General features: G+C 37.1%; 3 protein-coding genes across 3 annotated transcripts; 2 read left to right on the top strand and 1 right to left on the bottom strand.

Annotated features, from left to right (window-relative positions):
• Nucleotides 1-172: 172 nt before the first annotated feature.
• LOC145890196 (uncharacterized) lies at nt 173-5,107 on the top strand. Its single transcript, XM_082981228.1, has 11 exons — nt 173-196; nt 345-590; nt 1,082-1,498; nt 1,855-1,977; nt 2,223-2,367; nt 2,480-3,381; nt 3,492-3,602; nt 3,769-3,921; nt 3,984-4,076; nt 4,320-4,463; nt 4,980-5,107. Exons 1-11 carry the CDS (start codon nt 178-180, stop codon nt 5,048-5,050), a joined length of 2,424 nt encoding a protein of 807 aa, XP_082837354.1. The 5' UTR covers nt 173-177; the 3' UTR covers nt 5,051-5,107.
• Nucleotides 5,108-5,752: 645 nt separating this feature from the next.
• LOC145913300 (uncharacterized) lies at nt 5,753-7,598 on the top strand. The gene is made up of 4 exons (XM_083000917.1): nt 5,753-5,985; nt 6,595-6,748; nt 6,930-7,033; nt 7,158-7,598. Exons 1-4 carry the CDS (start codon nt 5,877-5,879, stop codon nt 7,250-7,252), a joined length of 462 nt encoding a protein of 153 aa, XP_082857043.1. The 5' UTR covers nt 5,753-5,876; the 3' UTR covers nt 7,253-7,598.
• A 2,091-nt stretch (nt 7,599-9,689) lies between these two features.
• LOC145890188 (cubilin-like) lies at nt 9,690-25,604 on the bottom strand. The gene is made up of 39 exons (XM_082981219.1): nt 25,547-25,604; nt 25,254-25,429; nt 24,476-24,629; nt 24,329-24,388; nt 24,068-24,252; nt 23,786-23,927; nt 23,473-23,642; nt 23,152-23,284; nt 22,646-22,830; nt 22,391-22,526; nt 21,829-22,013; nt 21,434-21,575; nt 21,303-21,383; nt 20,992-21,137; nt 20,734-20,884; nt 20,206-20,390; nt 19,921-20,062; nt 19,642-19,826; nt 16,671-16,752; nt 16,389-16,561; nt 15,711-15,864; nt 15,555-15,614; nt 15,274-15,458; nt 14,998-15,139; nt 14,646-14,836; nt 14,372-14,510; nt 13,554-13,738; nt 13,280-13,415; nt 12,680-12,864; nt 12,364-12,508; nt 12,226-12,306; nt 12,036-12,133; nt 11,720-11,870; nt 11,543-11,602; nt 11,287-11,465; nt 10,957-11,092; nt 10,285-10,466; nt 10,003-10,153; nt 9,690-9,775 (listed from the first exon to the last, which is right to left on the bottom strand). The coding sequence occupies exons 1-39, from the start codon at nt 25,602-25,604 to the stop codon at nt 9,690-9,692; spliced, it is 5,517 nt and encodes a 1,838-aa protein (XP_082837345.1).
• Between the last annotated feature and the right edge of the window lie 1,143 nt (nt 25,605-26,747).

Raw genomic sequence — 26,747 nt, 5'->3', positions numbered from 1 at the left:
GGCAAGAAACTCTTCATGGCGCCATGTGTATTAGCGATGCATTTTTGCTTGTTTTGGTTGTAACGTTAAGGCAAAACTACAAACATTTTAATCACATAGATCTGAAGCGGTGTGAATATAAACACATCGCATCTTGTCTAAAAAATCTAAGCATAAAAATGTGAGCAAAATTGGGAAATGCTTATAAAGCATCACGGTAAATAATCTACTTTAAAGCTCTAGAATTGAAACGATTAACAGCTAGTTTGTATATGTATGATCACGATAAATTTGTTGTTGTCATTAAAATGCAAAAAGGCGATCAACGTGTTTTTACTGAAAGCAAAAATAAACTATAATTACAGAGCCCTACTCCCTGTACATCGGGCTTACCAAGTTCAATCACAGCGCCGGGTGGATTTGGCCGGATTCAAGCCCCTTGGTTCTCGCAGATGCACAGTGGCGTGCCGGAGAACCAAATGACTTCCACATGTCCAACGAACAGTGTGTTATCATGGGTTGGGTTTTCGAGCTTGATGCCTTGTTTGAATGGATCGACATCGAATGCAACATGTACAACTCACGTTATATCTGTCAACGACCTTTGCCAGGTGAATTCATTTGGGCGTTTATGATCCAAGTTATAGTAACTGATGTTGTGCAGACGATATGCTTGCATGTGCTTTATTTTCAATATAAATGTTTAACTTTTTGTGTGCATGATATTCTGTAGGAATGACATGAGAAGTAACTTTTAACCGCGGCCAATAAACATCATTTTCATAGCTCTCAAAAAACTACAACGATAATCATTAACGCTTTTAAAGAAAGAAAATTTAAAACTATTATTCAAGTTTTGTAGTTAAATCAAAACACTATAATGTCATAGTTAGACAGCCGCAGTCTTAAAGCTCCGACCATTTTGCAACTGACTATTCAGTTGCTTCTGTTCGTGCCTTGTTCTGTTCTCGTAGAAAAAACATATTGGCATGAAAACCTAAGGTTTCCCATACGGTTCTAACACAAAAGATGGTTAAGACACGTTGGTCATAAATTATTGTGGATAATCTGGAAAGTAATATTACATAAAATCGTTGCACAGAAACAACTGTACCAGACACCACGACCTTACCACTTGCGACAACCGTTGCTCCGACCACTTGGCAACCAACAACAATCCCCACTACAAGACCAACGACTTCACCAACTACCATTGAAATGACAACTTTATCAACAACACCGATGGCAACAACTACACCACAAGCTACCCCCCAAATAACAACAAAGGAAATGACCTCTGCAGCCGTAACAACAAGACAACAAATAACAACTACCACTCAACCAACGACAGTCATACAGACAACCACGATAGAAACAACAGCAACCACACAACCACAAACAAAAACACAACCACAAACAACAACAAGAACAACACAGCCACAAACAACTGCAACAGAAAATTCAACAGTCACAGATTGGGCGAATATGGAATTTGAAACCACGTTGAAAGAGCTGGAAGGTTAGGAATGCACGGCATACTGGTTCGGTTATTTTTCTGTTTCCTTTAAAACACTTTTACTAATAGGCCTATTACTGAACGGTGCAAAAAGCCATTATCCCGAGTTAACAACGTAATCAACACATTCCGCAATATCAAATGCAAAAATTGCTGGGTTTCCAATACCATGCTTGTTTTCTTTGACCGTCTACAACAGGGGAAGGCGCAAATCACTACACATTGGAGAGTGCTATAAATGTCAAATTAAATTTCCAGTTACCGCAGCTTAAAACCCGCTCTCGGCACTTTAAATTTTACAAATCCAGCAGCTTGAAGAGCGTCGTTCACTCAATTACACCAGCTTTCATCAATTGCAGAGACAACAGACGATTTCGAAGACATTACGGAACTGGATGAAACGACAGCTAAGGAGACCACCGAGTCTAAAGGTGATGAGGAACTGAATGTGCTTTCCCGTAACCTTGATCACACGCCGGAAGGTATATCGAGGTTTACAACCAATGGCCCTCCAAAATTATTTCGCAAGAACTTTGGTAAAATCATCGACACTTTTTTAAAGAAAACAAACCGTTGTAATCAAAAGAATTATTGACTTGCGCTTATTCTGAAGACTCTAACGGTTTATGCATTCCAAAGGTAAAACAAATGTTGAAACGCTACAACTATTTATCGTCATTTTATAATTGCGTGAAAAAGTTTAATTCACATTATATTCGTTTTTCAGCAACAACCGCGTCCGACAACGTAACTACTGGGGGATTTAATTTACTCGGTTTGGCCGCTGGTGGGGGCGCAGGATTAATTGGAGGCGTCGCAGTGGTGGCTGTGGCGGGAATTGTAATGAAACTGAAAGGCAGCATCGGAAACTCGTATGTAAACCTCTATATATTTTTGAACTAAACAGATTTTTTAAACTCGTCTTAACAACGGATTGCAACACTGTTGAAAAAAATATGTTCGTAATTTACAATTTCATTCCAGAACAAAAGGCTTGACTGATCGTATTCCCCACGTGACAGATCCTATTAACCAAACCCAGAAGGCTGTGAGGCAAAAGAGGACAAAAGTCAAACAACAAGTGAAACAGCCAAAACAGGTAGTAAAAAAGAAAGTGTCAAAACGAAGGGGGGCAGTTTCTGGGCCATCATCTCCTCGGAAGAAAGTTGTCACAAGGAGAAAGCGTCAAGCACCAAGAAAGGATAAAAAAGTCAAAACATTGGCTTCAAGGAAAAAATCCACGAGGAAGAGGGAGGTCCTATATGACGATGAAATCTTGGAATACACAGAAGATGATTACGACGATGAAGATATCGACCTGGAAGAGGAAGAGGCCGACTTTGATGAAGAGGAGTTTGAAGATGAGGAACTTGAATTGGACGAAGATGAAATCGACGACGAGCTGGAAGAAGAAATATATGATGAAGATTATGATGACGAAGACGAAGTCATGACAACTGATTTTAACGCAAATACAAAGCGTGTAACTGCGAACAGGAAAACGTCCTTGCATCCAACAAGTGGCAAAACCAAGAAAAAGAGAGACTCTCACGACCGAAGAAACACGATTAACACCACAACTAAACGCCCGACAAAAAACCGTTCTTTTTCATCGACTTCAGCACAAAAAAAACCGTTACCGACAAAACGGTCTCAACCCAAGAGATTAGAATCTTCACGACTGCAGAAGCAGTACTGGGAGGAACACGAAACAGAGCATCCCAAATCCCGAAGCAATCCAGTGTACAAAGAAATGTCCACACATAACGCTAACTACCCTGGTTCCTCTGTGAGTCCGGTGTCGCGCAAAACTATGAATAATCGGAAGAGGTTGACTCAGGAAATGGTGGCAGTTAGGCCGAAACCAAATAACCGCAAAATTGCAGGTGAGCAATTAGTAGCATACTATAGTCGTTTCATCCAATGTAATTGCCCTACTTGATAAGACAGCAAATCAACGCAATAAAATAATTTTACATTTTGTTGTTTTCTCAAGATCTCGAACGGCGTAAAAATCCTCTTCCGCCAATTCCTAGCGAAGAGGAATCTGGGATGGAAGATTACGACAGTTTTGAAGACGAAGGCGAAGAAGAAAGCAGTTTTCATGGCAAGAGTTAAAACATTTGTAACTTTTGAACAGCAGTAACTATAATTGAAGCCTCTGTTCCATTCGCAAAGTGAAAATTGTTGCAATACAGTGTAATAAACAAGGACAAAGGCCTCAACGTTTTGAAAAACTGTTTTCTCTTTGCTAAGAAATCGCTATTCCACAGATTTAAAGTTGCATAATTCAGGAGCGCCTAAAATCACTGAAAAGCAATTTAACCCGGTATCGCTAGCCTCTCCGCGCAGTGACGTAAGACACATCAACGCTGGAACACAGAGGACGGCTCAAAACTCTGTCAGGAACAATTTTGCCAGACCAGGTTTGTCTATTGGCGTTAAATAGCAATGCTTTCGTTTTCATTTGGAATTACGTGTTTTACAGGAGTTGCGAAACAGTTGACGGCGACATCCAGTTCACGCGTAGCGACGGGCAAGACTTTTCAACAGAGTTTTCTGCATCAGACCACATCATTCGGTATTATATTATGTCAACAAAATGATGCATTGTAAAGAAAAAAATTCCGTTTGCACGGGAGAAACACAAGCACAAAAAAGTTTCGAAACGAAGTATAAGCAATTGATAATAATACATACTTTGAATTATTATGCATTGCCACTGTATATAGGGTCGATGCAAAATGGGCGACAGGTGAAAAGAAAAAACGCATTGATTTAATTCGACTGATGGTTGATATTAATATCTATAAGTCATTTATAGGCACTCAAAACAATGGCATCCGCCAAATACAAATGAATTCTTTACGACCTGGAAGTGACGTAACCACGCTGACGTCTTACGCCCCCTCATCAACTGTTTCTTCTGCTTCCAGTCGAGACCAAGGCAAATACAATTTCCAGACAGGTATGTGGTAATTATTGTTTTTACTTCGGATTGTGGTGCGCCAAGTATTCCTTAGGGCTACGCATGTTGCTTACACATAAAATGTTAAAATTATCGGTGGGTTAAATATGCTGCAAAATGACAGCATTGCAACTCAAAGGGGCCATGTCGACGCTTTCACTGAACAATTTTGCTTTAAAACATGCAGTATTGGTCTAATTAATGGAGAGTTTCTTAACCAACGAGTAACGCCTCCCCGTGGACAAATTTCCAATTTGTTCAGTAACTCGCCATTTACTTAGCATTTGCTCATTTTCATAAACCTATATATAACTCGAAACAGTAGCCATCTGTCTGCAGCTTATACACAATTCATATTATTGGCTCCACATTGCTTACTATATATAACTCATTCGTGGCCAGTCTATAGCACCGTTTATAGTTGATATGGAATGACATGCAAAGTTCTAAAATAGCCAAAGGGAAAATGTAATAATGCATGTCGATAACCACTGAATTAAGTTTATATCTCTTTAGGACACTATCACGAATACGACAGCGTTCCGGTTGAGCCAACGAGGTTTACAAGCTACAGGTCCACGCATTGATCAAACAATAAATTCCTTTATCGATTCAGCAACGACGTTGGTCCTTGTATATTCCTATCAGTTTAACTTGTTTTTCATTGTATGATTATGTTGATTATTGCGTCATACGGACTTTGGTACCTCAGGTTGTGTTGATTGCAGTTGTAAATAAAGTATATTATGAACACAGCGTTAAAACTATCAAACATACAGCACCCCACGGAAAGAAGGCTTTCTAGAATGAAAAAAAAACTCGGCACAAATTGCGGTCGTTAGTAAACATTCGTTTATTCTGTAGTTCCTTAATTTCATTGGTGCGTTTGAGAGTACATTCCATATGCAGTGAATGAATCATCAGGATTGTTAAGTCAGCCCAGCACACAGCAGTTCGACTAAAATGTAGGTGGGCGGCTTGCAGAATGATACATTACGCAATTTACTTGTACACAGCAGTTCTATCGCAAACAGCAGTGGTTTTAGCTAAACTATTGTTGCTGACTATTTGGAGAGGATAACTTTCAAACAAGAACGCCAGAACTCTAGCATTGAGTAGTTTTTCAAATCTGGCCTTCTCCTTTGCCTCGCCATAGAATGAAACCGAATCCAAAAGACGAATGTCAGCAATGAGAATGTATAGTCGGCGTTAGCTAGAAACAGAAAAGTTTATTTTGCAACAATCCTCTTTACCTCCTAATGTTTTTGCCGATTCTTGCAGATAACTTAACAAAAATCAAAGCAAATATAGTTTGTAAGGTTGGCGTGGAACGAAACTAGCATGTAAGGCTAACCGATTGTGGTAGGGAGTCAGCCCACGTCCTGTGTTACAAAATTAGCCAGACCAGATACTATGACGGAAACTGAGGCCCACGCTGTGGTCGGTGAAGGCGCCACAACAAGAGAAAATGAGTTTTCCACGAATAAAACCGTTATGGAATCGACAACGTCACAACACCCAGGTAATAAAGTTAAGTTGCTTAAAAGCTGTTTGAGATACTGCGGGTAAACAATGAAAAACGGTAACAACCCTCCAAGGTCGCCACTGGGCCTGATCAGCATTGGTATATTTGTCAAATAACGATTACACATTACATATTTACGTCGCTTGTACCTCCTCAAACAGAGAGCGCTTACCTCTCAAAATAGAGCAAAGTGGTGATTAAGGCGGCGAAAGGTTTACTGGCGGGCTGCGTGACTTCTATATAATAGCTTAAAGTTGTCCTTTTTTTGAACCACCTTTCATTCAAACTCGATTAATGGGGGAATTTTATTTAAGATACTTTTCAACGATTTGAAAGAAATAAGAGGTCATGTGGGTCACCATACAGCACTGTATTAGCGCATATACTGTCTCTAATTCTCAATGCGTCCCAACGTGATAAAAGCTTGTCGTTATGAACTCAGATCATGAACATTTAATTAAATAGTGCCTGACGTGACAAGCCTATTTGTAACAACTTCACACAAATTGCCTTTAGAACTGCAATGTTTACTGTCATAACAACATGTGAATATTACGACCAAGATCTGGAAACTTTTTTGTTTATGCTATATTTTGTTGTTTGCAGTTACTCTCAATGATCCCACTGCAGCCACTTCCGCCAATGGTTTAAACAGAAACCTCGTCATCGGGGTCGTCGCGCTCTCGTGCTTCTTATTCATTCTACTGGCAATTGTTGCGTGGTACTTGATTCGACGAAGAAGAAAACGGCAAAAGCATGTGTAGGATAATTCTAAACAGTTATTTTGCTCCCAACGTTACGATGTTTGTTGACGAGATGGCTCGTTAATGATCAAGCATTGTGCCATTGCCGGGGATTGTTACGTCATAATATACGTCGATTATTGACTACTTAGTATAATTGCTTATGTGAGGTATTAGTGCATCGCAACATTGTTGTAGGTTCTTCTACGATGTCATTGCGCAGAGATCCAACTTTAATGTGGATGGCGTTCCAGGAGTTGATTTTCTTTCACCTGAAGAATATTCGGCTGACGAACTTATTGGTAATCAAGTTATAAATTTAAACCTTTGGTTTGAGTAAAATGGTACGGCAAACCACGTATTGAAATTTGAAAACATCAATTTTCAGTTGTAACGCGGAAACTTTTTGACGTGTGATTCTTTCAGATGACGAAAATACCCAACTATCCTACGAGGTTACTTGCCCGAACGAACAAGCGGAGACGTGCCTTAAGTCTGATTGGTCCAATACCGCCGTCTAGCGGAGGAAGTCAGGCTTGTGCAAACAAGGCGACCATGCAAGGACTGGCCAATTCGTTTCTAAGTTGTACGAAAAAGTTGGAATTCAATTGCACACCAGAAAGTAACTCAAGTCATTGAAAGTTAACGGTGTTTTAAAACAATGACACCTTGCACCTATATCTATTACACGTTTTACAAGGTAGCTACACTGCATGAACCTGATAAAGCAAACGTATCATCGTAGATTAATATATTGGACCGTAGCTGGTAAAACATTACCGTCGAAATTCCTTCTCTTCATTTTAGTTATTTATCGCCCAAGTATGGGTTTCTGCTCTGTTCTTGTGAACTGTAAAATGCCCCCACATGCTGAACAAAAGTTTTTATTTCGATAAAACCTATGTTTATTTTTTTCATTTTGTTGTGGTATTAGACCTACACATTGATTGTCTGTCATGTTGTCTAGGGAGTAAAACGAATGTTATTTCAGAATGGGGGAAATTCATAGGAAGGAGAGTGGGAATTTCCCACTTTCGCACAGATTGCAAATGTTTTTTGTTTTTTTTTGGGGGGGGTTCCTTGCATTAAATCTCCCGTAACAGCGTAGCCTAAATGCAGTTTGTTTTATTGTACAAGCAAACAGAAAAGGCGAAACACGAATGTCAAACCACGTGACAAGAACTGTGCTCTAAAGTTTTACTGTGCACCTACATACATGCCACGTACATTTGAACATTAACATCCGATATTTTTAAAAAATGTGCGAAATTAAAAAAGACCTCGCTAAATTTAACGTGAGAAAAACAAGGTCAACCTCATATGTTTTTGGGTGAATGCATCCAAAAGCCACAACTGTATTGCATTTACAACATAAGCTTATGTATAGACATAGGCACCTACGATTTATTAAACCAAAACAGGCTGTACAGGCTGGAAGTAAGATGGACATTATCCCAAATTTGTAGTATAATGTTGTATGGAGAATGCTGTTAGTACATACATGCAACCTGAAATGAGGCCCAAGTACAAAGAGTAACCCGTATATCCGCCTTTGATTTTCATTTAAAACACCGTGCAACACAATGTAATCAACCAACCTGAAAATTAAACAAAAAAAATATTTATCTAGTCGAAAACGTAGTATTTATAAATTTAGTAGTCAGCGAAACTGTTACCTCTGACCCATTTAGCAAATGAAGTTTTGCAAATATGTCGCAACTAAGTAATATATAACTTATAATGACATCTTGACAAAAAAAGTTTTCTGTATAAAGACCATAAATCTGAATACGATTTGCAAAGAACATTAAACACTGTCTCATTACATTCTAAATTAACATTGAAATATCCACCCTTTTTTGGAGCTTCCCGAATATAACAAACGATCTCGATAATTGTTGCGATAGCAATCATTCCCGCAGCGAGAAGCAGGAAGACACGTGGCACCAATATACCAACGACAACCTCGTGAGCTTCAAGACCTGAAAGAACTTAACAAAAAGTAAAGTAAACATCAACAATAAGTATGGAATAGAACGTTGATTATTTTGGCTTTAGTCTTTGATTCTACACTTTTTCACTGGGTGTGATTGCAAAGAAAACATTGTGACAATTAACAGCAACCGGTCTTGCTTTATCTCCGGTCTCATAAGCAAGTTTCACGATACTAACTACATGCAGCATTTCTTTAACCACCCAGTAAAAACGTCACAAATGATTTACAAATGCAGCTCTGATAATTTGTTTCAACTGTAGTTCAAACTTCAAACATGTTCGAATGGAACAACAACGTTCTTTACAAACTGTTTGTTTGCCAATGTTTTGTAGCCATCGATGTTATCGTTCCTGCTGTCCAACTGATGTTTTCCACAGCAATTTCGTTTGACATTTTTAATCAATTCTCCCGCAAAAAGTCAAGTCTAATTGTTTCTTAAAACACAAGTGACTTTCATTGATAAACAATGCTCAACCTTGGCGGCATATCACAGTCCAAACTATTGTATTTTTGCTCTAACTGATTTTTTCAGGAAACGCCACCCCCACCAACTGCGGTTCTCCTGCTGTTCTGCTCAAGTCACAAAAACAAGTGCCTAAAGTTGGTAGAATTTGTCACTGTTTATGGCAAGTATAAGAGTTTGTTTCCGAATATATTTTCCGAATATATAAACCTCGGATTGATTTCAACTCGAGGTTGGCGACGATAATACATTTGATATTATAGCAGAAAACAATATTAAGTTATAAGATCTGTTGCATTGAATTGATCAAGTTTTCCATCACAAATACCATGCAAAGAGTATTGGTCACTTTGCGCCATTGTACTCTGTAAAACCGTGTCATTGAGGCGTATTAATTTGCAATTATCAAGTTAGTTAAAAACTGCACGATACGATAATATATTTCAGTTTTTACAATAAATTACCTATTGTGTTATTTCTTACATAAAATAGTTTCGCGTCAGTGGCAAATAGTTGAGCATTTCTTTCCATTAGACTCGTGAATCTTTAAGTCTGGCCCATTTGTAGCTGGAGCATCAATTCCCGCTGAAAGTATATAAAACCAACAGCGTTTACAAGAAAAACAAACATTGCGAGATTATAGAAATAAATTTAAAATGTTTTGATCAAAAAGCGATGTTACTTCCGTTTTGAGTGCTCGGGTTATGATCGTGATTCACACAACTGCGCAGTTTCATTGTTTTGCAACAGAGTTATTGTGTATAAATTTGATTGAACAGCTAGAACAAAAACAAAAATGAAGGAAACCCCACCAACGGCAGTGTAGGTCATTGTAAATCCCTTTCTTTGAAGTTGGTTGGTAATTATGAGTTGAAAACGCATAATCAGATCGTTAGATTCACTAATGTATGGAATGGAGACGTGACGTTCTCTTTTTAGTGTTCGTCCATTAGGGTGAAAGTACTGCAAGTGTCAAAAAAATTATTGGGACAAAAAAGAACATCGTTTCTATAACGTAACAACGTGCATAGCAATCTCGAAAATAATTGCATGATACAAGGGACCTAATGTTTGTATTGTGTTGGGAAACTCGCCTGAAAGAAGTCACCAAATTTTTCCATTGTAGATTTTGAGCCATCGACCAGAATCCTTTGGCCGGGGGCAGTCTTAATTCTCCACACGCACGATATGTACACGTTTTTTCCACGACGATTTGGCAAAGTAATCAATCCCAGAAAACCATAACTAGCGATGTGAATTTCCTTGCCACACTTTTCTAAATTAATAATTGCATCATTTGGTTCCGAAGGTTTCCTTTGCTTTTCAAATTTACATTTTAAAAACTTCTGTGTGTTGTTGTCGAACCATATTTGCCGACATAAGAGAACGATATAAAGTACACGAATTAGATTTGACATATTGTATACTTTATAACTTTTGCTTCGTAGATGGCAGATTTATAATCCACAAAATCTAGAACAGTGGTCGGCAACCTTTAAAACGCCACGTTTCAGTCCACAAATTATGTGAAAATTTTCATGACTACGCGTGCAATCTATGCATAAATGCCTAAATGAACACAATTTGAAAAAAAAACTTGACTTTACTTTATTTGAGCAGGAACTCGTAAATTACTTGGAATACCATAAAAAATCACCTCGAGTGCCGAGTTTGACAAAAGGTGGCCGACCCCTGAACTAGACTATCCTACACAAAAATTCTGTTTCCTGCTTTCATAATTTTCATTGCATTTCTACGTATGTTACCTTTTGCAGCAAACCCCAATCGAAACTTTTTTCGTATCTTCGGTGTATCACTGGTGAATCGAACAGTCAATTTATTTCCGAAACTTTCGTAATAAGGTCCTACGTCGGTAGTTATATTGGTGATTGGGTCTACAAACTGTAACGTGACATGTCATGTTATGTGAAATTGCACAGAGTAAAAAAGAGTGTTGCTTTAAAGAAACTAAACGCTATTTCAATTCAAGTGACAGCGTACTGCAGGGTCTGCTTACATTCCCCAAATTAATTTTTGCAGTGCAAAAATATTTAAAAAACAAGAAACAACAAAGCACCGTATTACGCATAAGTCACCTTTAATGCGTCGTGAACTTTGTCAATGTCACAAGTATGCAACATGATTACAACCGTCATGTCGACAGGAGCAGTAATTCTCCAGACACATGGGAGGTTAACATCGTAATTTCTGTTTGGCGAGAAAATATTTTGGTCAACATCAGGTAGAACATCAAGATCCACATAATCGCAAGAACCTTCGGAAGTAAACAAGATGTTCATGTACTAAAATAAAAACACACATGTCGACATATCTTAAAAAGTCAACGCAAACCGTATTCTTCGGATATCTTTCTTCTGTTCGATACTCTGTCCGAAATTTCGTCATTAAGAACTAAAATAATACAAAGGGTCTTTGACAAACAAATAGGAAAAAATATTCTACTTTAAAAAACTCTTTATTATGCATCGCCATTTAAATCCAAACCCTGCTATTGTAATTTTTACTAACCAGCTTCAAATATTAACTGGAATCCATCAAACAGCACTCTTTTTTTGTTGCTAAAGGTCAGAGTAATTTCGTTAGACTTTGTGATCAAAAACGGCAACTCGTCAATCCCTGCAAACGGTGTCATAACCGCTCCTGTCACAGTGTCCTGTACCTGTTTACAATACAAACAACTAATTTTTTTGATCGGAGCATTTTTATAAAAAGGCTCGTATATTAAACCACAACTTGCCTGCAAATACTTTTGAATGCGAGTCCTTGAAATATCTACAATCCATATGCGGATATGCGTCCCATTTGGGGCCGTTACGTTACATACACATGTAATTTTTGGAAGACGATCGTTTCCATAATTCGGCGAAGTCAGAAAACTCCGTTTCCCAATGTCGACAAAAATGTGGGTTTTTTCACAAATATCTTTGATTAAACAAAAGCCACAGTGAATTAAATTGCTAATGAATATGATGGGGATTTGAGAAACTATAGAAAAGCACGTACACTTCTCATACCTGTTTCATCACTGCTTGATTTCCTGCGAAAAGATTTGGCGATGTTTCTTACGTCGCTTGAGGGAGCATCAGGTATTGGCACTGAAAATGAATGATCATTAAATTAAAATATCAATTTTTATTACGTCTGTTACGTACCATTCGCCGCTGTAAAAAACAATTGAAACCCCTTATATTCCTCTATTCCATTACTGGTAAAATGAACTGTCAGTTTATTTCCAGTGGTAATGTATGTTGCATTTTTATTAACTTTCATAATTTTTTTATTCGAAGGGTCCCCAAACTAAAACAATATGCAAAACACGATTACAAAATAAATAGCGTGCAATGTCTGCAACTTCATTAAATAGACACATATTTAAAATTTATACATTTACCCGAAACAAAAGAGAACATATAATTAAAAAAAATCTATGTCGCATATAACATCGCATGCAGGTCCTATTAAACTTGCCTCCAACCTGTCGTGTCCGTCTTGGATATCATAAACGTTTAACCAAAATATAACCTTTGTGCCGGGTGGAGCTTCAATCTCCCAGATACAATCATTGTTAGGAAGGTATATATCGGGAAAGTTTGGAGAAGTTATGTTAGAATTAAATCCCTTGTAGGCCCTTTTTGAGATTAAGCCGCAAAATTCTGCAAAGTCAACAAAATAGATTTTACACAATTTAATTTTTGTTTCGACCACATGTTTGACGCCCCATGTTGTCCAGGTTAGAAAAATGTGTTTTTGCGATTTTTTCTTGCCCTTTTTTGTATCAATATTGAGCGATCACATTGCTGCCCTTGTATCCAATCTGCTGCTCTATGGGATGTTCTATTTCTATTCGGTAGAAATATTTCAATAAAATTGGTCTGATTTCCATACCAATTGGTTGCAAATAATCCCAATAAAAAGAATGGATACGAAGGCATTGCAAAAAATTATTAAATGTAGCAAGAACATATGCTGTCTCATACACCCCCCGAAAATTCTTAATTACTTGGTAAAAGGCATATAGCGCATGTCGCAATGTAAATTACATTCAGGTTGATGACCAACATGTTGTACCTGCTGCGCGGTAGACCAACTCAAATCCCTGCGATGTTACAGAGTTGATGAAAATAACTATCATCTTATTTCCAATAGTGCCATATAAAATTTGTGGAGAAACATCAACTTCTAAACCGTCGGCAGGGTCCATAATCTGAAACAGTTTGTAAAATCAACTTTTCATGATAACAATAAGGGGCATTGGGAGGTACTATTTTTATTAAAAAGGGTGTTTAGAGGTACTATATATACACAATTGCATACAGCCCCATATGGATATCAGAAAACTTGCCTTCAACGCGTGGAATTTATCATTGAAACCAAAATTGTCCACCACCCCGATTTGAACCTTCATATTTGGAGGAGCCGTAATCACAATTGTATAGTTGCAATTCAAATAGTAGTCTTGAGGAAAGCCCGGCGAAAATAGGGTATGGTATTCTTCATGGGCATCAAGATTCTGGTCACCGCAAACACCTTGAAGATCAACACGATTTACATACACTAGCACATCATCAACCAACTTACAACAATCAGCGATGTTTTATTCTCATTTCTCGCTAGTTTTGTAAGGAAACTATTGCTGCAAACTTTGCTCTGACAATTAGCCCACCAAATATATATATTTACCGATGTAATTTTTTAACATGAAGAGGGTTATACATTTAATACATAGTTTGACGTGAAAATATATGAAATTTTTTTAAAAATACTTCTGACTGTTCAACGTTTATAATTAAACGATAAAAGCGATATAGGAAAGTAATAGTTTCACAGGCTTCGCAGCCTAGCTGGATCAGTCAATTTTCTCGACAAGTCGGAGCGAAATCTGAAAAATCAAGGCACCGGTGAGGCTTGAACTCACGACCCTGGGCTAACCAGGCGCAATGCTCTACCTTTAAGCGACAGGAGCTCACTGGTTTCACGGGGTATATTATGGCCAAGGCACACTGGCGCTGCACAACTTGTCAAGCGACCTTCACATACGTAGGGGATCTTCACCACCGTAATCAGACAACGCAGAAGTAGTACCGTGCTTACGCATAACAAGGCAGGATCGCCCCACTGCCCAGGCACTTTATTACTTCTAGGAAAAGAATATTTTCGTACCATTTGCCCAATAAATCAGCCGAAAATCTTTGCCTTCCTCTAATCCGTCGAAGTAACGAACAATTAGTTTGTTTCCGCCCATGATGTATGTTGTACGCATTTCAACCGTAACAATTTCATCTTTCGTTGGATCCACAAACTAAAACAAATTTCTTTGAGTTTTGTAGGGTTTTTGAAATTCAGTTATGATAGTTTTAGGGCAGAAATACGTCGCTGTCTTTGCTCCAACCACAGACATAATTTTAAAAAGTCGAGGGGGCTTCCATGTACTTACCTCAATATTGGCAAGTTCAATCTTGCCAACATATACATCATCAACCTCTAGCCTAAACAGAAGATTCATGCCGATTGGAGCTGCAATCAGCCATTCATAATTACTCGCCAAAGCGTTTTCGGAAACATTTGGTACAGTAAGCGTAGAACGAACATCCACTAAAGCTTCCAGATATTTTTTTCTAAAAATACCTTCAAGGAAAAACAAGATACGTACACGTCAAAACACCAACAGGCAAATTTTTCGTTTTGATTGGAAACCACTATGTGGCCACTCCATAAGACACATTTGCACTTATAACCATAACTAAAGAAGATTTTAGTTATTCGTTGTACAAAAATATCAAACTTACTATTCGCCCAGAAGATTAGCTGAAAGCCGCCATTTTCTTCTGATCCATCACTGGTGAATCGAACAAGTAGTTTGTCTCCATTAGCGATGTACGTTTTGTTTACATGAACTTTGAGAAGTTTTCCTTCTTCGAAGTCCACAAACTGAAACGAAGTTCTTTGGTAATTGTAATAAGCCAACTGTATGAAATTTACAGTTTTTTGCCCTAATTTCTAAGCAATGCTTTCGGAGCACAAATATCTACAAAACAGTCGAATGCACGCCTATTTAAACCTGCCTTCAATTTGTCTTGTTCATCTTTGATGTTGTAAACATCCAACCTAAACAGAACCTTCATTTCGGGTTGTGCCTTAATCAGCCAGATACAATCACTGTTAGAAGGGTAGTTGTTTGGAAAGTTTGGTGAAGAAATCGTAAAGTTAGTTTCCGCGGACGCCTCAAGGATTCTTTTACCGCAAATACCTTCAAAGTAAATAAGTCTTTTAAACCCTGGCACAAAACTAATCAAAACAAACCCAACCAATAAAGCTTTATGTTTCATTTGGAAAAGATACAAACCATAGCCGCTGCATGTCCCTGGTTGGTGCGATTCCTTTCCTTTAACCTCATGACCATAGCCTACAGGAAAGTAAATTTAATTCTTTTTATCTGTAATTTCTTCTCGATCAACCACTGGAGTTAAATGCTGTACAAACACAAAACTGATGTATTTACATTTTGCCGTGAACGTCAATTTGTGAATTCCTGTATTGTTTTCGTCATCACTGTAATATTCGACAATAAGTTGATTTGAAAGCGATTTTACTGTCTCTGATGTGAAATTTTGAAGAGCGAAATTATATTCCCATGCCAACGCTGTTTCCTCAATCTATACAGTCGTAAAGTTTTATTCGAGCTTTTAGGTTTAAAAGAAATGCGTGGATTTATCACAAACCTGTACCATAAATGTGTCTTCAAGATTTAAAACGCAATAAATGTAAGGTAGTTTAAGGTGTGCGCAACAAGCCTTCAAGCGTCTGTTTTTTATCAGCACAAAGCTGTTATAAAGCTAGAAAACGAGACTTGGACGAAAGAAATTTAACAAAAAGTAAATCAAATATCGTTCAAAGATTACCCGAGAACGTTTTTAGTCCTTTTTAAGCGCCTGCTTTATTGTTATTTATTTATTTTATCATAAAAATGACCATCATTTATGCATGAAAATGGAAACGTTTTGTTCGGTACTATTCGTATTGTTGCTGAAAAAAATCGTCCTGAGTAATAAATGCTGATGGACGGATAAATATTATACAATTATAAAGTATGAAAGCTACATTTCATTAAATTAGAGAAATAGAATCGTATTATTGTCCAAGCCTGACACGAACGTCGGGGTGGTTATGCAATACTTGCCTTGAGGTTGCCTGTGTGTGGCACCTTTGTAGCACTTTCAATCGAAATAACAACATACGACAATTCTGGAGCGGTAATGGACGCACAAAATTCCTCCCACAATATTTTATTTGATGTAAACAGTGCAACTGGATTATGCAATTGGAGAGTAAAGTTGTTTCTCCCACATTCATCTTAAAATAAATAATTGTCCAAAATCAGCCATGAACAAAAGTATCGGTAATATCTTCATACAAGGCCAATATTTCTATTCCAAAGAGTGTTTTTGCTTTTGTATCTTACCTTCTGCACTCACTACTTGGACAGACAGCAACATACAAACAGCCAAAATGTACATCTTGTGTACAACTTTCCAGTCGTTCATCTGTTGGAAAAAAATAATGATTTCTCCAAATCGTTAGGCAGACATTCAGATTTGAAAATATTAATTTAAAGCTTAGTTGTCTAAATTTTTGCATAAATCAGCAAATTTGCAAAAATTGTTTCATATTCAGGTGCAAAACACTTAAAACACATTATCTAAGATATAAATGCCAAATCAAAAAATCTGCTGGTTCTTATGGTATACTAATGCGAACGTTTCAAAAACTAAACCGTTTTCATCATCAGTGCGTTTCAAAAACTAAACTGTTATCATCATCAGTGCGTTATACATTCCTTTTTGAAAATAAGTACATCAAACAGTCATCACATTTTACGTGCCTGCATGTAGTCATAAACAAAACAGTTTCAGCTCGAAAGCGACACAAACCGATGACTGTCCATCGCATATTGTTGCGATTTTTCTTTGAAAAAAAAAACAGTTAAAAAACAGATGTTGACGCAAAACGATCAGCAAATGTTATCACCATTCGGGTGTTGTTACCTAAGAATATGGGCTTGTTTTAAAGTAAAACCAAACCAACAGCATCGCCAACATGCCGTTTCTTCGGTAAAAAGACATGGTTAATTTTGTTTTGTAAGTGGTGGCAACATTTGAATAAATATTTGCTTAACTTTCTCGAAATACAATCTGCTTTGATTACCCTTTCCGATAATTTGGGACCAAAAATAGAGTGCCATCTCACTGATTGTAAACGTTTAGATAAGTGTGGTGTGCAACAAAGCTAATGTAATTGTCACACACGTTTAACCTCAATTTTCAGATTCGACCTGTTTTGCCATTCTTAACGCTATGACGACTGCTGTATATATTTTTTCAATGAGCGCCGCCATGAGGGTTGGACTTGCTATACCACTATAGCACATTTTTTTGCTGCAACATTTGCTTTGACTTTGACAATTTTTTTCAAAATCAAAATTTTGTACGTGTCACCAGCTGCATCGTAGAGCATTGAAATATATTTTATCCACCGTAATATTGAAATGGTTCCATCTATAAACGGATTTCCATCCCTTTAGCTTCATTGCATGTTTGAAATACATCTGTGTATGATCACTTACTTTTCCTTGATGATGAACATTGCTAAATTTTGCACTATGTATCGCTATCTATTACTTTCATTGAGTATTCCCGACAATTTTACAAAAACAAATCTACGTTTTTGTGTACTTCTGATTGGACACGTGTATGTGACGAGCTGGACACATGGCAAATGTTTCGGGTTGGGCTGAACAGAAATTCGTTTTAACAAAAAGCACATTAACAGTAATCATGTTTTCACGCAGTCATAAATAAAACAGCTTCCGTTCGAAAGCGGCACAAACCGATGACTGTTCACAACTGAGTGTTTTTCTTTGAAATAGATTTGCTGATGAAACAACGTATGAGGTTGGTACATAACGCTTAGCGGGCGTGTAACGTGGAGGTTGGAAAAAGGGACAATTCGTTTCGAAGGCTCACTGAATAAGTGCAATACTTGTTTTACGAAACTTTCGTATTATACAATAAACATTGTTTTAATTGTGCTCCTTTGCATCCTGTTTAGACATTGAGGTTTTTCGCGCCCTTGGGCTTTAAAAAATAATAGCCACCTTCACCACGCTACTTAGCTCTTGACTTAGTTGTGAGGTCGAGTGCCCTATGCTATAGTTTGTAGTCGATCTTTTAACCATCGCATATAGGTACATTGACTTGTACACTGTGGGGGCCCCAATAACACCAATAAACAAATACAATAAAAACGATGCTTGTATTATGTACATCATAATCTTGGTTCGACGAAAACATAACATCACATTTTTTTGGAGTATGAGCTTGGTTATAATACAAAAACTTTACCGTTTTACAAATGGATTTGGATTCGGTTTTACGAATGCAGATCGTTCCCCTCTGTTTATGAGGCAAAAAATATTCAACTTGGTAAAATAGCGAATATAGTTTCCGAATATATATGTACGTTTACTACAGTTCTGAGTTTGCTTTGACTCGAGGCAGACAGCGGGTACAGTACACTTTTTAGTAGGAAAATACAACATCAAATCGTGAGGTCATTTGAATTGTTTTCACAAATTATGATTTTACGCTTTCTGGTTTCGTAAAACAGGATCATAAAGGCTTAATTTTTAATTAGGAATTTTAGGTATCTTTTGTTGCATTATAACAATATTTACTATTATTCTGCGTCAGTTACAAACAAGACAGCAGGCCTTTTTTGCTGCCTTCTAAACGTCTGACCCATTTGTAGTTGGAGTGTCTATTCCCACTGAAAGAATACAAAACAGAGTTAACACAAAACATAACAAAAAATTTTAATTGTTTTCTGATTAAAACAAAAATTAATGCTTTGTGTATGATGTTATCCTACAGGATTTTAAACATATTAATGCATTAGACTAGACTTTATCAGCTTGGTTGTTGCTGCCACTAAGGTATAAGATAACATTACCATACTGTATACAAATGCGAAAACAAAAGGTAGCAAAACCTACCGACGGCAGTGTATGTCATTTTAAATTCCGTTCTTTGAAGTTCGTTAGAAGTGATGAGTTGAAAGCGTATAATTAACCTATTTGTTTCACTAATGTAAGGAGTGGAGACATGGCGTTCTTTCTTCATGTTTTCACCAGCATCGTGAAAATACTACAAATGGTAAGAAAAAAATTGGGGCTTAGGTAAGCACATTTATGTTGTATTTAAATGCCTTTGTGTGTTTTCTTTTCTCTTTCAAGTGAATAAATGTGATTTGTCTACTCGTGTTTAACAGGCAGACGATTAACATGAACTTGAATATGCACAAAAACGATGATTTGTGCAACAAAAAAAACCCTCGCAACACTAAGGAATTTATTTTCATGGTTTTACGCAACTTGCCTGAAGATAATCACCATAAGTTTCCATCACAGATCTTGTTGATTCAACTAAAATCCTTTGTTTGATGTCAGTTGTTATCTGCCACATGCACGATGTCACCACTTTGTTCCTGTCACGATGATTGGGTAAACTTATGGATCCCAGAACACCAAGATCGGCGATGCGATATTCTTGTCCACAATTCTCTAAATCATTAATTGGATTATTTGTTTCTGAAAGTTTCTGCTTTTGTTTGAAATTCAGATTTTAAATAATTAATTTCATAACTACGATTTTCACCAATTGCAGAGTAGACCAATCGAAATCCTCCTCGTTTGTCATCCTCTGTTTCATAATTTGTAAATCGTAAATTTAATTGGTTTCCACCACTTCTGTAAAATCCTGGTAAGCCATCAGGAATTTTCCTGGCTGGATCTACAAACTGTAACAGAAGATTTTGTGTTTAGAATTTAAGGGATTGGGGACTGGGAGTAATCCTACGTAACTGTGTTTGTAAAGTCGACAAATATGTTCTTGATTACAGAAATACTTAAAATACAGAACGTTACAAACAGCCGTATTCACCTCCAATTTGTGGGATAAATCACCAAAGTTACCATTAGAAAACATGATTGCAATTGTCATGCCGACAGGAGCAGTAATTTTCCAGACACATTTAATCTTCAACGGGAGTTTGCCTGGAAAGTTTGGCGAAGTAAGACTTTGGTCGACATCTGGGAAAACGTCAAGATCCACATCACCGCAAGAACCTTGAAACAGAAAAACCAAGTTATTTATTTAAAACACAAAAACATGCCTATCGATACGTCTGGCAAGATAAACGCAAACCGTATTCATTGTGTATCTTTCCTCTCGGTGATACTTTGTTCCAATCAGTGTCACTGAAAACTAAAGTAATAACATTACACATACCCCAAATTGTTTCACATTCCTTCACAACAATGTTTGGCTTTTACGATAGTGAGTATTACATAACATAAAACACGTCTTGACAAACTTTATCTGTGCTATCCTAGATTTTATATTGGTGCTTATATCATAGTACGTCAGCAGAGCATTGGACTTGAAAAGCTACCTATTGACTTCACTTACCAGATGTAAACATTAACTTGAACCCTCTAGGTAGCACCGTATTGTTGCTGCTAAATGTAAGAGTAAGTTTGTTGGACTTTGCAAACAAATAGGCCGTTTCAGCGACGCCTGATTCCGAAGAGATCACGTCCCCTGACGTAGTGTCCTGGATCTGCATATTTTAACAACATTAGTTGATTATTTCCAAGAACATGTGATATGAATTAAACCCCAAATTGCCTTTAGATAGTTTTGTCCTCGAGTCCTTGTATTACCAACGATCCAAATGCGGATATACGCCCCTTTTGGAGCTGTAACATTATACACACATGTAACATTCGAAGGAGGATTTCTCCGATAATTTGGTGAAGAAAGGAAGCTTCGTTTCCCAGTTTTGACCAAAATGTGCGTTCTACCGCATTGATCTTCAATTAAACAACAGGTATAGAAATACAGTTTAATCGAAAATGAAAAGTCGTCAAGGAACTGTGGTAAAGCAATTGCAATATCAACATCGGGCAAAGCCCTATTATATTACTTTCCGCGAAGACCTAGATAAACGAGCATAAGAGGAAATCAATCACTTCTACCTGTATTTTCTCTCTCTGCGTCTTCGCTGGTCGATTCGGCAATGTTTCTTGATTCAGTTGAGGAAGCATCAGCTTTCGGCACTGAAATTGATCATTAAACTTAAATCAATATTTACTTGGCTATAGCGTACCATTGGCCGAGTAGAACAACTGAAATCCGTTATATTCCTTTTTTCCATCACTGGCGAAATGAACAATCAGTTCGTTTTTACTGCTAATGTATGTTGTATTTATATCAACTTTCATGAAACGTCTATTCGAAGGCTCCATAAACTGAAACAATATATAAAAAAAAATGTCATGAACGTCTGCAAAGTTTCAGCTCAAAAAAAAACATGCCTAATGTTGGCTATAATTATTGAAGATTAATCTCAAACATGTATTAGCTGTATTTAACATCTTAACTTCGCCCTACGTACCGACGCACATTTTTTTATTTGGAGATTTGTTACGTTTTGTCCAAAACGCAAGACCACAATTTTTAAGTCCTTGTCGCAATGCCGCATACGAGTTTGAATATACTTGCCTTCAAATTGTCGCCTTCATCTTTAATATCACAAACCTCCAACCTGAACATAACCTTCATGTCGGGTGGAGCCCTAATCACCCAAGTACAATTACTGTTGGGAGGATAGAAATTCGGAAAGTTTGGCGAGGTAAGGTTAGAACGGACTCCCTCTGTGGCATTGAAATATTTCTCACCACAAATTTCTAAAAACAAGTCTGATTTACACACGCTGAAACACAAACTTTAAAGTTTTGCTTGACTGGTTGTGGGACCACTACTTCCTCGCTTCGGTAAAAAGTATGTGTTATTTTTTTTTAAATATGACTCTTGATTGATCGCGATGTCCTTGTACCCTTTAATTGCACTAGAATTTGGCATTTCTATCATAGGAAAAGACAATACAATCTCTGAGAAGGCGACACAAACCACAGCCGCTGCACATACGTAGATCATGCGATTCTTCAACCAAACCAGTTTTTTTTCGTTTTTACATATATTCATACGTGTATTATTGTCGCGGCAAAACGGCTTTTGGACATGACACGTTGTAAATCATATTCGTGCTGATGTCTGTTTCTACCTGTTGCTTGAAAGATTATTTTAAATCCGTTCCACATCACGCTTCCGATGAAATAGACTATGAGCTTCCTACCGATGGTGCTGTACCAAATCCCCTTGGCAATACTAATTTCTACACCGTCGAGAGGGTCCATAATCTAAAACATTTTTTTTTTGAAGATATGTTTTCACAAAAACAATCAGTGGTATTTAAAGGAAACATATTTTAAAACCATTCCAATTGCATACTGCGTTGTGTAAATCTCAGTATACTTGCCTTCAAGTCCCTACCATCAGTGAAACCAATAGTTTTTCGCAACATGATTTGAACCTTCATGTGGGGAGGGGCTGTAATCACTCTTGTCATATTGCATTTAAAATCGCAGATTTGGGGATAGTCCGGTGAAAAGAGAGTTAAAAATTCTCCTGAGATAGCATCAAGATTCTTTTCACCGCAAATACCTTAAATGTCAAAACAACTCATACACGCTGGAACATCAAACAACATACCACTGGTTTAACAGTTATCTGCCTTGTTTCATTCTCGGTTTTAACAGTTTTTTTTATGATTTTGGTAAACGTTGTTTGTCAAAGCTATGCTGACCAATGCATTTTATACAAAGCATGTTACATTTACTAGATATAGGTGGAGGTAGAAATGTATGATAAACAGAGTCCGTGGGATGGGGCTTTGCCCTCTCGCGTGTTTTTCGTTGAAAAGTGCTGATGATAAGGTTTAAAATTTTATGCTTTAACTCTACATATGTAAGTATTTTTCTTTACTATTCGCCCAATAAAGAAGCTGAAAATATTCCCCTCCTTGATGGATGTATTCAACAATTAATTTGTTTCCATCAATGATGTATGTTATGCCATCATGAACCACAATGGTTTCATTTTTTGTTGGGTCCAAAAACTAAAAAGAACTTCTTTGATTATTGTGTGATATTGCCAAAAACTGTCCGTTTTAACTACAGTTGTGTTAATTTTATGGCAGAAATACATCTTTGCATTTGTATATGGTCCAAAACGCAATTATTTTTTAAGTAGCCATGTCTGAAAAACACCGATTAAAAAAGACATGTTGCTCTAACATACACTTGCCTCAAAATTGTAGACATCAGTGCGGAGATTATAGTCCAAACGGATGAGGAGATTCATTTCAGTTGGAGCAGTAATCAGCCATGTGCATTTACTTCCATAAGGGATGTTTTGTACAGTAAGTGCAGAACTAACACCAACTAAGGCCACAAGATTCTTTTTTCCGCAAAAACCTTCAAAGTTAAACAAGATTTGCACACACCTATAAACGGAGGCCATACACATCATAGGATAAATAGGAGGCCATACACATCATAGGCGATTCAAACGTGAAACATTCGTGGTAGAAAAATATCTCAGTTATGTAAAACTGTACTATTCGTCCAGTAGATTAGCTGAAAGCCGTCATTTTCTTCTGATCCATCACTGGTGAATTGAACAAGTAGTGTTTCTCCATCAGTGATGTACGTTTTATGATTTTCAACTTCCAGAATATTTCCTTCCTCGAAGTCCGTAAACTGAAACGAAATTTTTTGGTAACTGTAAAAAGTAAAGTGATAAATTATTCTTGTTGCTTTATTTTTAACGATTTTTTGATCAAAAACATCTACAAAACAGTCGATTGCAATACATCGAATACAAGCCACCATAAACCTGCCTCCAATTCGTCTTGTTCATCTGTGATGTTATAAACATCCAATCTGAATTGAACCTTCATGTTGGTTGGTGCCTTAATCAGCCAGATACAATCACTATTAGAAGGGTAGTTGTTGGGAAAGTTTGGTGAAGAAAGCGTAAAGTTAGTTTCCGCGGACGCCTCAAGGATTCTTTTACCGCAAATACCTTCAAGGCAAATGAGATTTACAAACCACGACACTAGACCAATCAGCTTTATGTTTAACATAGAATGGATACAAACCATAGCCGCTGCATATTCCTTTCTGTTGCGGCTCCTCTCCTATCACTTCATGACCAAGGCCTGGGGAATTAAAGTACATTCAAGATTTTTTCTTAATTCCTAGAACCACTCAAGCTAAGTAGAACATTAGAAAACTGATTTATTTACATTCGGCCGTGAACGTAAACTTGTTCATTCCAGAGTTGTTTTCGTCGTCATAGTGATAATCGATAATAATTTGATTTGTAAACGATATTGTTGTCATCGATTGAGAAGTTCCAACATCGAGATATCTTATCATATTCCACGATGTTTCTTCAATCTATACAATTGCAAAGTTGTTTTGGGGCCTTGATTGAAAAAAAATCAAAGGATTCAACACACCTGTGCCATGTGTGTGTTTTCAATATTTAAAAAGTATTTAACAAAAGATGATAAAAGTTAACACCACATGCCTTAACGCATTTGTTTTGTTTTCAGCACAAAGTTAATACTTCGCTTGAATAAGTGCACAAGCCAGACATGGACGACAGTAAATTGCAGACTTGGACAAAAAACTTTCACAAAAATAAATTTGAAAACCTGGTCTACGATTTCACGAGAAATTGTCCACCTTATTGCTCACGCCCCATTTTTTCGCCCATTTTTTTTTTTTTTTTCATTTTCTTTTTTGTTCTCTAAATTTACCGATCAAAATCGACACGCTGCGTGCTACACTATTCATATATGTTGTCGAAAAATGAAATGAAATATTGAAACATAGCAGCAATTCCCTTATTTCATCTAACTGGAATTAACTAGTTGTCCAAGCCTGGCACGAACTAGAGGGGTAACCATAGGGTAGCACATTTGTTAAACTTTCTATCAAAATATATAACTATGTACTACAATTCTGGGGCGTTATGCAAAAGTGCAAAACTAGTATCTCCATGTATACAATACTTACCGTGGCGTAGCCATCGGGTAATACATTTGTTGAACTTTCAATCAAAATAACTATGTACGACAATTCTGGGGCGTTAATATAAGCGCAAAACTCTTCTTCCCATGTGGTATTTGATGTAAGTGCTACTGGATTATGCAATTGGAGTGTTAAGTTGTTTTTCCCACATAGATCTCCATCTTAAAATAAATAATTGTGTAGAGAGTACAAGAACTAAGTTATCGGCAATATCGTCACACCAAGCGAATATTTCTATTCCGAAGAATGAATTCGTTTTCACGCTATAAATACCTTACCTTCCACGGCACTTATTACTTGCACACTCAGCAACAAACAAATAGACAAAACATACATCGTTCGTTTTTCCGTCTGAAAAGTCTCGAAATCGTTAGCGGATCGTTCAGGTTTTTAAAGTATTAATTCAATGCTTAGCAGGCGAAATTTGTTCTATCATCAAATTTGTAGGAACCCTTTCATATTTGGGCACAAATTACTTAATTAGGCACAAATTACATATTTAGGCACAAAGAGCGTAATACCGTTAAACACAAATGCTTAAGCAAAGAATGTGCTGACTAGTATGGTTCTAATGCATACATTTTGAACTTTAAACTCTGATCAGCTTTAGTGCGCTTTACATTCTTTTTGTCTAAAAGCACATCTAACAGTCACATTTTAAACGTTGCATAATTTTTAAATGTTTGTATGCAATCACAAATAAAACAACTTCCGCTCGAAAACGGCACAAACCGCGCCTGTTCATTGCAGAGTGTTGCGTTTTTTCTATGAAAAAAATTTGCCGTTAAAAAGACGCGAGGTATGTTGGTACGCAACGATCATTAAATTAGTCATCATTCTGATGTTTTTGCACCAAAATGTGTTTGTTTTAAAGAAAAATCTAACCCGCCGCTTGGCAGTAACATGCAGCTTCCTATAAAAAGACTCACAAGTGAATTAAATTTGGTATTGCAAATGGTGGCATGTTCTGTATAAATATACCTTCTTCAATCAATCTAATTTAACTGAAATCAATGTTGCTTGCAAAATTCCTCAACTTCTGTGAATCAGTGTAATTGATTCCATCCTGCTGATTACAAACTTCAACATTTTGGAGTGTTGCAAACCCAGTACGATATGACGCCGTGTATATTTTACTTTCTGGTCCAAACTGCCGTTATAGTAAACTATTGCTGGATAGTTCTCTACTGGAACTATGTGAGTCATCATATCTGTACCGTTTGAAGAATTAACGCATAATCAGACATACGGCATTCGCACTGCTGGAGTACGGGATTTTTAGTGCTTAGTCATCTCGTTCACGTTTTATACAGCCTTTTATTATAAGGCGTGCTGCAAAAAGAACCAAAGCTAACCGATGCTGGTTTTATACCCACACTTTTTATATACTGCAGTTATTCTGCCTCTACACAACCTTTCCATCATTATAAATCTTTGTACGCTGTTTCAACCTACGGTAAATCCGCAGCAAGCAGAAAA

The sequence above is a fragment of the Ascidia mentula genome, chromosome 1 (assembly GCF_947561715.1).
Source record: "Ascidia mentula chromosome 1, kaAscMent1.1, whole genome shotgun sequence".
NCBI lineage: Eukaryota > Metazoa > Chordata > Ascidiacea > Phlebobranchia > Ascidiidae > Ascidia > Ascidia mentula.
This window is presented reverse-complemented; position numbering and strand designations above follow the sequence as displayed.

What these genes read in the sequence shown, in the direction of transcription:
- LOC145890196 (XM_082981228.1), top strand. An exon ending in AAAGGCAGCATCGGAAACTC is followed by an intron (nt 2,368 to 2,479) that starts GTATGTAAACCT and finishes ATTTCATTCCAG; the next exon opens with AACAAAAGGCTTGACTGATC. An exon ending in AAATAACCGCAAAATTGCAG is followed by an intron (nt 3,382 to 3,491) that starts GTGAGCAATTAG and finishes TGTTTTCTCAAG; the next exon opens with ATCTCGAACGGCGTAAAAAT.
- LOC145913300 (XM_083000917.1), top strand. Translation starts at nt 5,877, where the DNA reads ATGACGGAAACTGAGGCCCACGCTGTGGTCGGTGAAGGCGCCACAACA. An exon ending in GACAACGTCACAACACCCAG is followed by an intron (nt 5,986 to 6,594) that starts GTAATAAAGTTA and finishes TGTTGTTTGCAG; the next exon opens with TTACTCTCAATGATCCCACT. An exon ending in TTCGGCTGACGAACTTATTG is followed by an intron (nt 7,034 to 7,157) that starts GTAATCAAGTTA and finishes TGATTCTTTCAG; the next exon opens with ATGACGAAAATACCCAACTA.
- LOC145890188 (XM_082981219.1), bottom strand. Translation starts at nt 25,604, where the DNA reads ATGTATGTTTTGTCTATTTGTTTGTTGCTGAGTGTGCAAGTAATAAGT. An exon ending in CTGATGGTAGGGACTTGAAG is followed by an intron (nt 22,527 to 22,645) that starts GCAAGTATACTG and finishes AAAATGTTTTAG; the next exon opens with ATTATGGACCCTCTCGACGG. An exon ending in GTCTTCCAAAAATTACATGT is followed by an intron (nt 11,871 to 12,035) that starts GTATGTAACGTA and finishes TATTGTAAACAG; the next exon opens with GTACAGGACACTGTGACAGG.